The sequence below is a fragment of the Caretta caretta genome, chromosome 13 (genome assembly GCF_965140235.1).
Source record: "Caretta caretta isolate rCarCar2 chromosome 13, rCarCar1.hap1, whole genome shotgun sequence".
NCBI lineage: Eukaryota > Metazoa > Chordata > Testudines > Cheloniidae > Caretta > Caretta caretta.
The window spans coordinates 42,233,104-42,248,833 of NC_134218.1; the positions used below are offsets into that span (position 1 = coordinate 42,233,104).

Below are 15,730 nucleotides of genomic sequence, written 5' to 3' on the forward strand. Positions count from 1 at the left end.
AGACTGTGACATTTAATTTCAGAAAGGGGAACTATGCAAAAATGAGGCAGTTAGTTAAACAGAAATTAAAAGGTACAGTGACTAGAGGGAAATCCCTGCAAGCTGCATGGACCATTTTCAAAGACAGCACAATACAGGCTCAACTTAAATGTATACCCCAAATTAAAAAACACAGTAAAAGAACTAAAAAAGAACCACTGTGGCTTTACAACCATGTAAAAGAAGCAGTGAGAGATAAAAAGGCATCTTTTAAAAAGTGGAAGTCAAATCCTAGTGAGGTTAGTAGAAAGGAGCATAAACACTGCCAAATTAAATTTTAAAATGTAATAAGAAAATCCAAAAAGGAGTTTGAAGAACAGCTAGCCAAAAACTCAGAAGGTAATAACAAAAGGTTTTTTAAGTACATCAGAAACAGGAAGTCTGCTAAACAACCAGTGGGGCCCCTGGACGATCGAGATACAAAAGGAGCACTTAAAGATGATAAAGTCATCACGAAGAAACTAAATGAATTCTTTGCTTCAGTCTTCACAGCTGAGGATGTTAGGATGATTCCCAAACCTGAGCCATCTTTTGTAGGTGACAAATCTGAGGAATTGTCACAGATTGAAGTGTAGAGGAGGTTTTGGAATTAATTGAGAAACTTAACAGTAACAGGTCACCAGGACCAGATGGCATTCACCCAAGAGTTCTGAAAGAACTCAAATGTGAAATTGTGGAACTATTAACTATGGTTTGTAACCTGTCCTTTAAATCAGCTACTGTACCCAATGATTGGAAGATAGCTAATGTAACGCCAATATTTAAGAAAGGCTCTAGAGGTGATCCTGGCAATTACAGACCGGCAAGTCTTACATCAATACCAGGAAAATTAGTTGAAACAATAGTAAAGAATAAAATTGTCAGACACCTACAAGAACATAAATTGATACACAAAAGTCAACATGGTTTCTGTGAAGGGAGATCGTGTCTTACTAAACTAATAGAGTTCTTTGAGGGGGTCAACAAACATATGGACAAAGGGGATCCAGTGGACATAGTGTACTTAGATTTCCAGAAAGCATTTGACAAGGTCCCTCACCAAAGGCTCTTATGTAAATTAAGTTCTCATGGGATAAGAGAGAAGATCCTTTCATGGACTGAGAACTGGTTAAAAGACAGGGAAAAAAGGGTAGGAATAAATGGTCAATTTTCAGAATGGAGAGGGGTAACTAGTGGTGTTCCCCAAGGGTCAGTCCTAGGACCAATCCTATTCAACCTATTCATAAATGATCTGCAGAAAGGGGTAAACAGTGAGGTGGCAAAGTTTGCAGATGATACTAAACTGCTCAAGATAATTAAGACCAAAGCAGACTGTGAAGAACTTCAGAAAGATCTCACAAAAATAAGTGACTGGGCAACAAAATGGCAAATGAAATTTAATGTGGATAAATGTAAAGTAATGCATACAATATGCATGGAGGCTAATTTAGGAGAAAGATCTTGGAGTCATCATGGATAGTTCTCTGAAGACATCCATGCAGTGTGCAGCGACAGTCAAAACAGCAAACAGGATGTTAGGAATCATTGAAACAGGGATAGAGAATAAGACAGAGAATATCTTATTACCCTTATATAAATCCAGGGTATGCCCACATCTTGAATACAGCATAAGCAATACTGGCTGTTCCCTCATCTCAAAAATGATATACTGGCATTAGAAAAGGTTCAGAAAAGGGCAACTAAAATGATTAGGGGTTTGGAACAGATCCCATATGAGGAGAGATTACAGAGGGTAGGACTTTTCAGTTTGGAAAAGAGGAGACTAGGGGGGGACATGATTGAGGTATATAAAATCATGTGTGGTGTGGAGAAAGTGAATAAGGAAAAGTTATTTACTTGTTCCCATAATATAAGAACTAGGGACCACCAAATGAAATTAATGGGTAGCAGGTTTAAAACAAATAAAAGGAAGTTCTTCTTCACTCAGCACACTGTCAACCTGTGGAACTCCTTGCCTGAGGAGGTTGTGAAGTCTAGGATTATAACAGGGTTTAAAAGAGAACTGGATAAATTCATGGAGGTTAAGTCCATTAATGGCTATTAGCCAGGATGGGTAAGGAATGGTGTCCCTAGTCTCTATTAGTCAGAGGCTGGAGATGAATGGCACGAGAGAGATCACTTGATTATTACCTGTTAGGTTCACTCCCTCTGGGGCACCTGGCATTGGCCAAAGTTAGTAGACAGGATACTGCTCTGGGTGGACCTCTGGTCTGACCCAGTATGGCCATTCTTTTGTTCTTACGTTCTCTCCTGAGAGGATTTTTCTTAGACCTGGCTGTCACACTGTGTTTTCCACAGCACAGTAATACACCGCCGCATCTGCCAGCCTCATCATGTGTAAGACCAGGGTGCTGGATTTTCTGTCTATGGGGATGTGCAAAGCTCCCTCGGGCTTGGGGCTATTAATGATTTCCTGGTACCAGAAGCTATGTATTGTGGTCCTCGGTTCAGGAACTGCTGGTACCAAAACACGTTGTCATTCATCTTGATTGAGGCATGAGAGCAGGTGAGGTTCAGTTCGGCAGAGTTGTAGCCAGAGATCACAGCTCAAGCGGCAGCTCCAGGGTTCTGATAGTACCAAATAATTTTCTTTTGTAGCCTGCTACACTGTGGTTACAGGGGAGGTCAGCCCCGCCCCACACCAGGAAAGACAGCGCAGCAGGCTGAGAAACCTTTGCATCCACCACTACGCCTGGGAATAAAATAAAAACAGAGCATGAAAATCCTCCAGACATAGACAGGGAAACTATCAGCAGCAGCAGCAGCGTGAAGTGTCATCAAGAAGGACACCCGGACACAGGTGAAAATTAATAAATACCGGCGGGGGAGTGGGGGATAATGCCCAGCAATACCACATGGGAATCTGAGGGTTTGGCTACTCTTACGAGTTACAGTGCAATAAAGGGGCGCACTAGCTCACTACCTGTCCACACTGGCAAGGCACGCAGAGTGCTCTGACTCTGATGCTGCTGGTACTCCACCTCGGCGACTGGAATAATGGTTGCTGTGCCCCAGCTGGAGCGCCATGGAGCCAGTGTGAACGAGGTGTTGCATTGCTGCTCTCTGATCAGCCTCCGGCAAAGTCCCATAATCCCCTTAAGTCAAGTGGCCACTCTTGTCATTGTTTTTGAATCGCTGCAGGAATGTGGATGTGCCCTTTGAAAGCTCCGTTTCTGACATCCGGCTGCTTATCTGCTCCGAGACAAAGCAAGCCACTAGCATGGAATGCTGTGTGTGAGACAGAGGTGGGGGGAGGGGAGTCTGCGGCTGTGTGAGCTTACAAGACAGCATGCTGACATGCTCTCAGCCCCCCAAAAACCAACTTTCTCTCCCCCCAACCCACTCTCCCCCCCACATACACACAACACACTCCCTGTCACACTCCACCCCACGCCCCCCATTAGAAAAGCATGTTTCAGTCACTTGCATGCTGGGATAGCTACCCATAATGGAGTACTTGTGGCACCTTAGAGACTAACCAATTTATTTGAGCATGAGCTTTCGTGAGCTACAGCTCACAGGAAGATGGTTTCTCTCTAGTTATGTTTAGTAATAAACTTTGCTGTAGAAAGTGGAGGAAAAAAAGGAAAGAAAATGTTTTTTTTTTATTTGTTGTGATCTAGTCACCACAATGAGCACATGTGGAGTGACACCAGATTTAGGCTGATCTTCACACAGCTGTCCCAGGATCTGCAACCTCGGTGCCAATCTCCGTGTCCTTATGATATGGCCCATTGACTCCAATGGAGCTCTGCCCATTTATAACAGCTGAGCATCTGTCCCCTTGGCTGCCATGCAATTGCGCTGCTTTAAACCACCTGGTGATCTGCCCCGCACCTCGTCCGCCAAGCTGCCTGTCAGAGGCTGAGGGTTTTTGCCCTGAGCCCAGCTCTGCCTGTGTCACTGTGCATCCACCGCGCAGAGGTAGCTGCCTGAGTCCCCCAACTGGGAGTCGGTGATGTGCAGAGAGCTGCGTTTCCCGTTTTCCAGGCGCTCGCCTATGAACCTCCCCACAGTGACATTGTCATTAGACCTCGCGGTCAGCAGGTGGGTCGGCCCTTGCCCAGGCAGCTGCTGGTACCAGTAAAAGATTTGGTAAGCGCTGGTGAAAGAGCAGGACATGGTGGAGACCTTCCCGTCCCCTGTAACCAGCCACTCGGGGCTCTGAACCACTTGGGCTTCGCAGCAGGAGACTGGAGGGAAACAAAATAATAGCAGTTAACATGAAGAGCATGCGAGTTGCCTGTTTATCTGTGGATGTATCTATCCAGCCTTCCTTCTTCAGCCTCCACCCATCCTTCTATTGTTCCATCCCCAATATCTATAACTACACGTGGATATATCGATACAGATAGGTATACAGATATAGATCCTTCCATCAACATCTGTTTATTTTTCTCTGTACTCTCCCCGAATCTTAAAAAAAGCAGGACAAGAAATGTTAACAAATAACTCCAAATAAATATTACTGTTTAAATAGAACAGAGGCTGAGATATTTGCAGACCCCTCTCTCCTTAGGGGTGCATTAGCTCTTAGATATATCCATTTAAGAGGTCTTGCCCCCCACTGACGTCTAAGAGTCTGCATCTTTTTACCCTTTAAAATGAGAAAATATTTGTTTCACTCACAGAGAAAAGCAAAGGTGAGGAGAAGGCTCCACAGAGCAGTTCCACTCCCTGAGGCCATGGTGAGCTCCGTTTCTTCTCTCCCTTGCAGAGGAATATACCGAGGCAGAGTCAATCCGTGGAAGGTTTTCAGGAGGCCAGTGGAAATGAGAATTCTCCCTCCCCTCAGGTTTCAGCCTTCTCAAGGGGAAGGATTCTCCGCCTACAGAGGCTGCCGTTTCATTGTGTGCCCCGGGGAGGAACGGCAGCTCTGTGACCTGGGCTGGGCTGGGGACATTGAGGACAGCCCGGACCTCAGGCTGCGGGAATTAACCAGGGTCTGCAGGGGAGGAGGGTGAGCCCTCTAGCGCCATCTGCTGTCCGGTTAGAGAAGCGGGGGGGAAGAGGGGGAGGGGGCATTATTTGCTGCAGGGGAATCCCAACTAAACGTTCATGGGAATGATATAGAGCCGTCCACACACAGCTGCACCCCTTTACTCCAGTGGAGTTTACAGCTGATTTACTCCCCTGAGGACCTGCCCCATTAGCTCCAATCGAGAGCGTCTGAGTCGCACCAGATGAGGATCTGGCCCAGTGATGTAAATGAAGATATTGCTGATTTGCACCAGCTGGGGGGTCTGATTCAGTGACTCCAGTGGAGCAACAGCCACTTTACACCAGCTGCGGATCCGTCCCTGCAGCTCCTCGGCCCAGCTGCCTGTCAGAGGATGAGGGTTTTTGCCCTGAGCCCCGCTCTGCCTGTGTCACTCTGCTCTCACTGCACAGAGGTAGCTGCCTGAGTCCCCCACCTGGGAGTCGGTGATGTGCAGAGGGCTGCGTTTCCCATCTTCCAGGGGCTGCCCCACGAACCGCTGCTCGGTAGCGTTGTCCTGAGGGCTCACGGCCAGCGGGTAGGTCAGGCCTCGCCCAGGGAGCGGCTGGTACCAGTGGAAGGTTTGGTACTTGGTGGTGAACGCGCAGGACAGGGTGGAGAACCCCCCCCCCCCCCAGTAACCAGCGACTGGGGGCTCCGATCCACTTGGGCTTCCCATCAGGAGACTGAAGGGAAACAAAAGAACAGTTGAAATGTAGCATTCAAGTGTAGGTGAGAGTGTGTTACTTTGCCTGTCTACCTATCTGACCATTCTTCCCTATGTGCTATCTCCCTATCCTTCCCTCTGAAGCACCTTTCCGTCCATCCATTGACCCATGCACCCTATCTCTCTCCACCTAGAATCTTCCCCAGTCTGAAAAGAGGCAAGAAATGCTAACAAAGAACCCCGGGACAAGATGACTCTGTAAGTAGATCAGACACGGAGTGTGTCCCATTGGCAGCCCCCTCTTTCCCATATATAGGTGGTGTAACTCTGAATCAAACAGAGCAGGGAACTGAATCAAATACGTCTCCACTCATTTCTGCCTCAATGTCCTACAAGCGAAGCAGCTGCCTTGGAGGAGCCCAGAGTGTTCTGAGCAGAAACTTACAGTGCAAAGGAAGAAAGACCCAGGGGCTTTGCAGCCTCTTGATTCCCAGGGCGGTGAGGTGAATTTCTGGCACCGGTAGCAGCCGGGCACTGGCGTGCAATGGTGCCTGGCTCATCTCGGCCTGATTTTCCTTTTCTCCTCAGACACAGCATGTGACACCCCCAGCCTAGGGTCCTGTGGCAGCCTCAGCTTGCTCCTGCACAAGCTCAGCTGCCCTCCCACAGCTGTACAGCCCCAGCGCGGACAAAGGCACCCAGCACGAGGGGCTTCCTTGGGAATATCTCAACAGCACCCGCTGCGAGGAGGCAGGAGGGTCCAGGGGCTCTAATGTTAGCCAAGGCCTGGGTTCGAGTCCTTCCTCCACCCCAGGCATTCTGGGGGCTTTGGGAATTGGGAAAGTCACTCAGGGCCATGTTTTTAAAGGAATGGCTAGTGGGGTTTTCAGACACACCCAGGAACCCTAACCCCCACTGATTTCAAAGGGTGTTTGGCACTGAGGCACTTCTGAAAAATCCCACTAGGTACCTAAAGACCTTTAAAAATCTGCCCTTCTCTTCCTCAGATCCCCAGCCATAAAATGGGGGTAACTTTCCCACCTCGCAGGGGTGTTGTATGGACAAATAAAGTGAAGATTGTGAGGTGGGTAGACACTATGGGCCAGAGAAATACCTAATTCAGACAGTTTTAGCCTGGAATGGTCAAAGATTTCTGAGGAAGTTAGTAGTCCAATTTCCCTTGAATCCCACTGTGAGTTGAGCACCTAATTCCCTTGGGCTCATTTGAAAATATTTTAAAAGGTGCTTTTGTCTCTTTCTCTCTCTCCCCCAATCCAAGTCCCGCAGTATCTCAGCACCCCACAGACATGAATGGATTTAGCCTGGGATGTTCAAAGGACCCAAGGGAGTTAGGAACCCATGTCCTGTTGAATTTCAGTGAAGTTTGGCTACCTAGATCCTATAGCTGTCTTTGGCAATCCCAACCTTGAATTCAACAGAACATGGGTTCATAACCTGCTGGCCTCAGGAGAATGTTACCGAGCAGCGGTTAGTGGGGCAGCCCCTGGAAGATGGGAAATGCAGCCCTCTGCACATCACCGACTCCCAGCTGGGGGACTCAAGCAGCTACCTCTGTGAGTGAGAGCAGAGTGAGGTGAGTTTGTTATATCTGAGATTTTGAGAGTGTGCATTTGTGTCTGATCTGCATGTGAGTGATTTTGGTATATGTGCTAGTTTGTGTGTGAGTGAGTGTGTCATTTTGTGAGTGTGGCAATGAGAGAATTTGGACGTGTGTGTGTGAGTGACTGTGGGTGTTTGATGTACGAAAGAGCAACTTTGGTATATATGTTATTATGGGTGTGAGTGGCTTTGTTTGCGTGAATTGTGAGTTCACATATGTATGAATTTGTGTATGTAAGAGAGAGGGAAAGAGAGAGCCTTTGTGAGTTTGTTTGTGTGACAGATTTTGTGTGTGTCTGTGAAACACATAAGTAGTTGTGTGTCTAAACAACATTTCAATGCCCAGACTGAAATGAGGATGTGCCTTTATATTTAATAGTAAAACAGTGGGGAAAACTCCTGCACCATATTCCATTAATTCCTGCAGCTGTCAAATTGGAACGAAATGGCCGCCAGATGATCTGGCATGATCACAAGCCTGTTGTTTGCTTTCAGCCCGGGGTTTGCCCCATTTTTAATCACAATTTCCTTTCAGATCAATCCAGCATGGCCTGAGGAAGCTCTGTTTTTAGGTAAAGGGGAACCGTCCACTTTCAATGCAGTTTGTATTTCCTTGTGACTTGAAAAGGCAGGCTGAGATTTTGAAATCAGCCTACAGGAATTAGATGTCTGATTCCCATTAAAATTAATGCAGACTGAGCATCCACGTTGTGATTTCCAAAATAGCCCAAGGGATTTATACTCCCAAATCCTCTCTTGAATTTTAATGGAATACGATAATCTAAATCCTCGAGGCCCTTTTGAAAATGCCAGCCGCAATATAAATCTGGGAACTCTCTTTCCAGGAATGACTCAGCTCTTCTGCCCATATGGTGATGTTTTTCCCTATGCAGAGGGGCCAGTGCGAGCCCCAGGTCCCAATTAAGTCCATACACTGAAAGCTCAAGTGCGGTTAAGTGTCAACCCAGGATGGAATTTCAGCTGCATTTCCAAAGCAGCCTAGGGGATTTAGATGCCAAGCATACATTGGTTTTAATTAGAATTGGGGTCCCTAACGCCAGAAGGAATCCATCCCAGCCTTCGCCCCCACCCCCGTGAGATATTAATACATTGCTTGATGCATGGATCCTAAAGTGAGAAGAGACCTTTGTGATCATGTAGTCTGACCTCCTGCGTTAACAAAGGCCAGAGAATTATACTTGTGATTCTTGTACCCAGCCCATATCTTGTGGTTGACTAGAGGAGAGACACCCAGTCTTGATTTCAAGATTTCAAAAGATGGAGAATCCACCGTGTCCCCTGGTAAGTTGTTTCAGTGTTTAATTACCCTCACTGTTAAAAATGTGCACTTTCTTTCTAATCTAAATTTGTCTCTCTCCGGCTTCCAGCCATGGGATCTTATTCTGCTTTTGTCTTGTTCCATCTCCTCTTTGCGGCGAATTTCTGAGTACCATTGTGGTGCCGCCTTTTCCCAGAAATCAGGAAGACGTTTTCATCTCCAGGAACCCAGCTGTGGCAGGTCTTACCCCACTTCATAGCCCTCCCCCGACCCCCACCCCCTCACCCCTTTCCTGCCCGTGCTCGCCTCCTAACTTCACCTGCAGGAGTCAGTTTCTTACAGTAGCGGAGAGGTGTCAGGTTTTTGTTCAGGGCTCCGTATGAATTTCAACACAGTGTCTCTCCTGAAAGCGCAGAAGTACATGGCCGCATCCCCCAACTCCAGAGCTGTGATTCTCAAACTGACGGAGCTTTTGGACTTCTCCAAATTAACAGAGAATCTCTCCCCGGCCTCATTCCTCTTTGTTCCTCCAGAATGTTGCCAAGAAAGGAAAAGAAGGCTTTCCCCAGGGGGCTGTTTGTACCAATACAAATAATAACTGCTAGCAGCTGTTTCATAAGTGCAGTCCAGGGAAACGGGCTCGCGCTCCACCCCTGACACTGAAGGCTGGGTCTGAGTTACAGCATCTTCCATGCTGGAGCCTGGCACAAGGAGAGGGGGAAAGAGAGGTTAGTCGGAGGATGCTGTCACTGAGGGGAGTTCTTTGTTCAAGGGGTTTTTAAGGATCTGCAGAGATTTCATGGAATCATAGAAATGTCAGGCTGACCTCAAGAGGTCCTGCAGTGCTCCCCCCTGGCCATGAGACCACCCCTGACAGGTGTTTGTCTAACCTGATCTTCAAACATCCAGCGATGGGGATCCCACAGCCTCCCTACTTAATCTGTCTGGAGCTCCACTCTCCTTATAGTTAGAAAGGTTTTCCTAACATCTAATCTAAATCTCCCTTCCTGCAAACTAAGCCAGTTATTTCTTGTCCCATACTCTGTGGACAAGGAGCACAACAGATCACCCTCCCCTTTATTTAGATTCCCAGAATCCATTGAAATTCAATTCCAGTGGGATTTGGGCACCTAAATCCCTGCCTGAGAGCATCCCTTATTGCAGAGGAGGAGGAGGAGGAGGAAGGTCTGTTTAATCTCTCGGCACCAGTAATGAAGGGGGAGGCATGTGGAGAATCTTTCAGAAATGGGATTTGGAATTGTACTCACTGAAAAGCCAAATCAGCACAATGGCTGAGCCCGGGATCGTGACCATCCCCCCAGCGTCTCGGCTCTTCTGCAGGGAGCCGTCGCTTTTCTCTCCAGCCAGCCTGGGAGAGAGTCACCCAGGCGGCAGCTCTTCTCCTCCACCTGCAGCCCTGGGCCGAGGGAGGCGAGAGAGCCGGTGTCTGAATGGTGAAGGTCAGACATCAGGCAGTGATGTCACAGCTGGAGGAGGGGCCAAGCATGAGCCTCCCCTCCCCTCAATACCTGCCCTGCCGCTGAGCCCACAGGTGCTGGAACTAAGGGTGCTGGGGGGAGAGTGGGGGCTGCTGCACCCCCTGGCTTGAAGTGGTTTCCATCAGATCCAGGGTTTACAGTTTGGTTCAATGGTTCTCAGCACCCCACTGTACACATTGTTCCAGCGCCCCTGGCTGAGCCCCCACATGCCTCACCACGTATGAGGGGCTGGCAGGAGAACTCCGCCACGGGACACCAGAGGCTGGAATAAACTGGTGCGCTCTGTCTATGGAGAGCCACGCTGACTGTGCTGCGGTGCCTTCTGGAGGAGAACAGCCAAAACCGCAGCCGGACCCAGGGCCAGCCGGAAACTGACCCATCATCTCTGTCCCAAGGGAGCTGCACTTCCCAAAAGCTGGGGGCGTTTTTCCCTTCGCTGCCGGTGGATTCTTCCATTGCTGAAAACGGTGGATGATGCCATGTGGTCCAGAGAAGGGACTTTTCCCTGTAAAATTCCATTTCCTAAAGAAAAGTTCCCCTCCAGGATTAACCCGTTGCTTTTAATGTGTGTGGCCATAGGTTTTAAGGAGTGTCAAGAGGGAAAGAACAGCACGAGGACTCCCAGCCCTATATCTGGTTACGTCAGTGAATGTAAACCCACAGTGGTGCCAATAAAGTCAGTGCATTTGATAAGCAGTGTGGTCTGGTGGATAACCAGCTGGAATGGGGTTCAGGGCTGCTGGTTCTATCCCCGTCTGTATAACCTTGGGAAACCCCCTTCCCCTCCCTTTGACTCTCTTTCCACTTTCTGCCTTTCTCTCTCTAGCTCCTATAGCTTGTGAGATCTTGGGGGCAGGGACTTTCTCTGTGTCTTTATACACCAGCTGGGGATCTGGCCCATTGACTCCAGCTGAGCTATGATGCATTCACACCAGCTGGGGAACTCTGCGCCTGCATCTCCCCCACCAAGCTGCCTTGCAGAGAATGAGGGTTTTTACGCTAAGCCCAGCTTGGGTCGCTGTGCCTCTGCCCCACACAAGTAGGGGCCTGAGTCCCCCAACTAGGAGTCTGAGCTGTGCCGAGAGCTGCTTTTCAAATCCTCCAGGTGCTCGCCCATGAACCACCCATCAGTGGCTTCCTCTCTACCATTGACAGTCAACGGTGGGAGAGCCCTCTCCGGGGGAGCAGCTGGTACCAGTGGAAGGTTTGGTAAGCGCTGGTGTAAGTCCAGGTCACGGTGGAGATGTCGCCTTCCTAAACAACCAGTGACTCAGGTCTCTGAACCAACTGGGCCTCACAGCAGGAGACTGCAGGGAAATAAAACGATAGCAACTAAAATAATGTATATTAGAGTGTTACAGTACCTGTTTAACCTAATGTCTGTCTATCCACCAGACGCTGGGAATGGGTGACAGGGGATGGGTCACTGGATGATTCCCTGTTCTGTGCATTCCCTCTGGGGCACCTGGCACTGGCCACTGTCAGAAGATAGGACACTGGGCTAGATGGACCTTTGCTCTGACCCAGTATGGCCGTTCTTATGTTGTTCTGTCTCTCTCCCTGTCTATCTGTGCATCTATTTACCTTTCTTTCTGCTGTTGCCTCTCTCTAATTTCTGAATGCTCCTATCTATCCACGTCTATCTGTCCTGCCATGTGTATCATCTATCCATACAACAATCTGTTGTAAAATACACAGTTTCCAATAATAGCTAGCGTCAGTTTCGTAAGCGCAGTCAAAGGTCACAGACCCACTCTCCACGCCCGACGCCGCCGGCTGGGTCTGCGTTACCGCATCTTCCATGCTGGAGCCTGTTACACAGAGTGGGTGAGGGAGAGGTCAGTCGTAGAATGTTGCCCCTGACTTGATTTATGGAGCGCATCCCTCATTGATTATCCTGATGATGATAATAATCTTCTTCTTCATCGTCATCTTGGATCAGGCACTGACACTTATTTTCGTTGCACAGCAACTACCCCGAGGTAGAAATCATTGGCTGTTGCTGCTGATTAATTATTGGTAAATATTTATTAATTATTATTATTATATGCTATTATTATTTATTACTATTCCAACCCCACCATCAGTTTTACTCAGATTCCCAGTAATTTCCATTGGAACATTTTACCCATGGGAAGAATGGCCCAAGGACTGGGCAGCATTGTGATATTTTCCCATTACATAAGAACATAAGAACGGCCAGACTGGGTCAGACCAAAGGTCCATTTAGCCCAGTGTCCTGTCTTCCGACAGGAGCCAGTGCCAGGTGCCCCAGAAGAAATGAACAGAACAGGTTATCATCAAGTGATCCATCCCCTTCATCCAAGGTTTATCAAAGCTTCAGGCTGAGATTTTTCAAAGGAGCCTAAGAAAACTAGGTACCCAAAACCTCCCTTTGAAAATCCCTGCCCAGTTCACCGAGTCTCCCCAACCCTCACTTCCAGTCCAGTCTATTCTGGCTCTGAGTTAAGAAGATTCCAATTGTAGAGTCTCTATTTACCAAGTAATACCAAAGCGGTCACAGCCCAGAGTAGGTTTTGTTCCTTCATAATGAAAAGATTTTCCTCCTGCCTCAGTATCACACTTCTCTCTTCTTCTGCACCAGAAGTCGTGTTAGCTCTCAGGCTGCTGCATGGCCCTCGACATGACAACCGACGTGTCTGTGACTTCTCTGCTGCAGAAAAGCAAAGAGTGTTTCCTGATTGATTGTAGATTGGCAGCAGAGCCAAACTTCCTGGCAGAGTTAACGACTGACTGAGTGACACCATCACCCCACTGGCAGATTGCAATCAGAACTGGCTAAAAGGGGGGCCCTCCCGCCTGAGCTCCTCCACCTGCCCCCTGCAGAACAGCGCCCCCTAGTGTCACACTGGGGTGAGCACTAGCTCTCAGGGAAGAGAGCCCCATAAAGAGCCCCCACCCTGCTGCCTGCAGCACAGCGCCCCCTACCACCTTGCTGGGGCACTGAGGCCAACCCTGAGTCACCCACACCATCCCATGAATTATCAGGTGTCCCATCCAAATCCGATATAAACACTTCAAGGGGTGGAGAATCCCTCACACCCCTTGGCAGGTTGTTCCTATGATGAACTATCCTCACTGTTAAAAAATGTTTGCCTTTGATCTGGCCTTTGGTCACGTAGCATATATGAAACCGAATTACACATTCAGAGCTGCTGTCGGTATCATTTACTGTCTTTTGACATTATAATAGCACCTGGAAGCCCAACTGAGAACAGAGCCTTCTTTTGCTGGGCACTGCACGGATATACAGAGACAGTCCCTGCTCTAAGAAACTTACACTCTAAATAGAAAAGACAGACAGAGAAAGTATTATTCGCCACCTCCATTATACAGATGGGGAACTGAAACCCAGGGAGATTAGGGTTGGATTTTTTCCAAGGTGCCTATGGGAGATAAGCATCTAATTCCTATAAAATGCTCTGACAATCTTGGCTCTGGCCTCCTATGTGACCTTGCACGAGTCGCTTCTTTGTACGGCGCCTAGCACCACCACACCCAATTTATCAATAATAAGAAAGTTTCAAAGGGGATTGGGCAGCGTCATAGGCTGGCCGGCCCTTTGCAGCAAGCTAGTTTCAGCTACCAGCTCTCTCATGACCAGGCAACATAAGGGCTCATTAGTGACCCCTGCTGGGTGTAATGGGGGTTAATTAGAAAGGCTGACCCCCCCCCCCCCAAGCCCCAGTTGCGGTGGTGAAGCAGGCAGAGCACTATTTAAATAGGGCAGGGCGCTCATTAATGGAGAGACGGTCCTGGAGAGAGGTGTGAGGGGAGGCCCTCTGTGGGAAGAGCATGTGGTTGTCAGGTTGAGTTACCCTTAGACTGTAGGGTAGGTTCCTGTGGGGAGGGGGGGTCCCTGAGATAGGGCCTGCAACAGGAGACAGAGACCCAGGCTGCTCCTGATGGGGATCCCTGAGATTGGGCCCGAAAGAAGCGAGGAGTTCCTCGGAGCTTAACTGCTGGAGTCGCTGGCGAAGGGAAGCAGCAGGGCATTACGGTGGGCAAGAAAAGAGAGAAGAGGAAGCAGGGCCAAGAAGCAGAGGACTTCAGTGGGCCCAGAGGAGGCAGGGGCAGAAAAGCTGTTTGGACAGTTGCTGAGGACGTTAATTTGCCCCATTTGTTAGCCCAGAAAGGGGAGTGAACTGCTGAATGACTTGGCTGGAGCCTGGAGCCCAGAGAAAACACAGCTGGGAATGGACCCGGCAGCCAACGAAGTAGCCAGGCGAAGTCCCCTGTCACACCAGACCCAGACACGAGCGGTGAGGCCTCGGGCATAGAAGCATCGACCGCTCCCTGGGGCTCCTGGGGAAATGCTGCCTTCATGGCCAAGGTCAAACCACCTCCGGTAGAGCTGGGAGCCGAAACCATGTTTCCTCGGTCCCCCCCCCCCCCCCACCGCCCTAACCAGGGAGCCTCCCCCTCACCAGGGCTATAAACTCCTGTCCCTGTCTGCCCACGGGCCTCTGTCCCACACTGCCCGGCGCGCCCCCAGCGCCCCGCAGCCCCCTCCCGGGTCACACCCACAGTTACTGTACAGGCTACGCTGCCCCCTGTGTCACTGGGTCTCCACGGCGCAGAGGTAGCGGGCGGTGTCCCCCAGCCGGCAGCCGTGGATGTGCAGGGAGCTCCGCTTCTGCCCCGGATCGTGATCCGCAGCGAAATTCGGTTCTTGTGTCTGGTTCCCCTTGCCGAACAGCATCAGCAGGAAAAGGGGCCGCTCCCTGGGAGCCTGCCGGTACCAGTGTAAACTTTGGACAGCGCTGGAGTAAGTGCAGGTCACGATGCCATTCTGCCTCTCGGAGACATCCAGCCATTCCGGGCTCTGCTCCACAGAGAGCTGTCCGCTGGCCACTGGGAATAACGGAGACAAGGGGGAAGCAAGTCAGAAGCTGCCACGAGCCACTTGCCCCCGAGAACCGCGGAGTGGGGTGGGAAGAGAGACAGGCTGCGGGGGGACAGACCGACCGATCTCTCCATTTCATTCCCTTGTTCCCCACCACACAGTCAATGAAATCCAGCCCCGGCTCCCTGCTAGTAACCAGGGGTTCTGTCTCCCCAGCCCTTACCCCACAGGTGCATTAGCTGGATCACCCACGACAGCCCCCGCGGCCTGCCCATCCCTGCGCTGCCTGACAGCCCAGAGCGCGGGGACGCTGCTGGGTTCTCCCTGGGGCTGGCAGGTGTGTTGGGGTCTCCTGTGCTGGAGGGATCGGACAAGTTCTTCTCCCCCCTCGTGTGCCAAGCCAATCAGCGACCAGCCCCTTCTCTCCCATCACAGCCCTGTGTCCCTGCAGAGAACTCCTTCGCTCAGGGCCCTTCACCTTGTGAGGGCTGCCCCCTTGTGGCCAAGTGCATAAGCGGGTGCAGAAATATTTAGTTCTTTTCAAAGGGGAGTCAGGTGCCCAACTCCCATTGACCTCTACCAGAACTGGATGTCCAAATCCCTTAGGCAGCCTCCATGAGGAAATGACTCCTCTCAATTATCAAACTAAAGATGTAGAGAGAGATTTATCCAAAGTACATAGGGGATTCAGGAGCACAAGTCCCATTAATAATACTGTCCAACTGATTCTTATTCATAGAGTTTAAGTCCACAAGAGTACTTTAGTCTGGTCTCCTGTGTA

At 49.6% G+C, this 15,730-nt stretch overlaps 1 long non-coding RNA gene and 2 gene segments (V, D, J or C); 1 reads left to right on the plus strand and 2 right to left on the minus strand.

Moving 5' to 3' along the window:
- Positions 1-2,317: 2,317 nt before the first annotated feature.
- On the minus strand, positions 2,318-5,580 carry LOC125629027 (T cell receptor beta variable 5-1-like). The segment is given in 4 exon segments: positions 2,318-2,493; positions 2,963-3,054; positions 3,944-4,232; positions 4,669-5,580. Coding segments are annotated over 4 exon segments (615 nt in total).
- A 2,394-nt stretch (positions 5,581-7,974) lies between these two features.
- Positions 7,975-10,775, plus strand: LOC142068862 (uncharacterized). The gene is made up of 2 exons (XR_012664781.1): positions 7,975-8,606; positions 10,268-10,775. It is a non-coding gene; the product is annotated as an uncharacterized LOC142068862 (long non-coding RNA).
- A 3,886-nt stretch (positions 10,776-14,661) lies between these two features.
- On the minus strand, positions 14,662-15,224 carry LOC142068716 (T cell receptor alpha variable 27-like). The segment is given in 2 exon segments: positions 14,662-14,957; positions 15,173-15,224. Coding segments are annotated over 2 exon segments (348 nt in total).
- Positions 15,225-15,730: the final 506 nt, after the last annotated feature.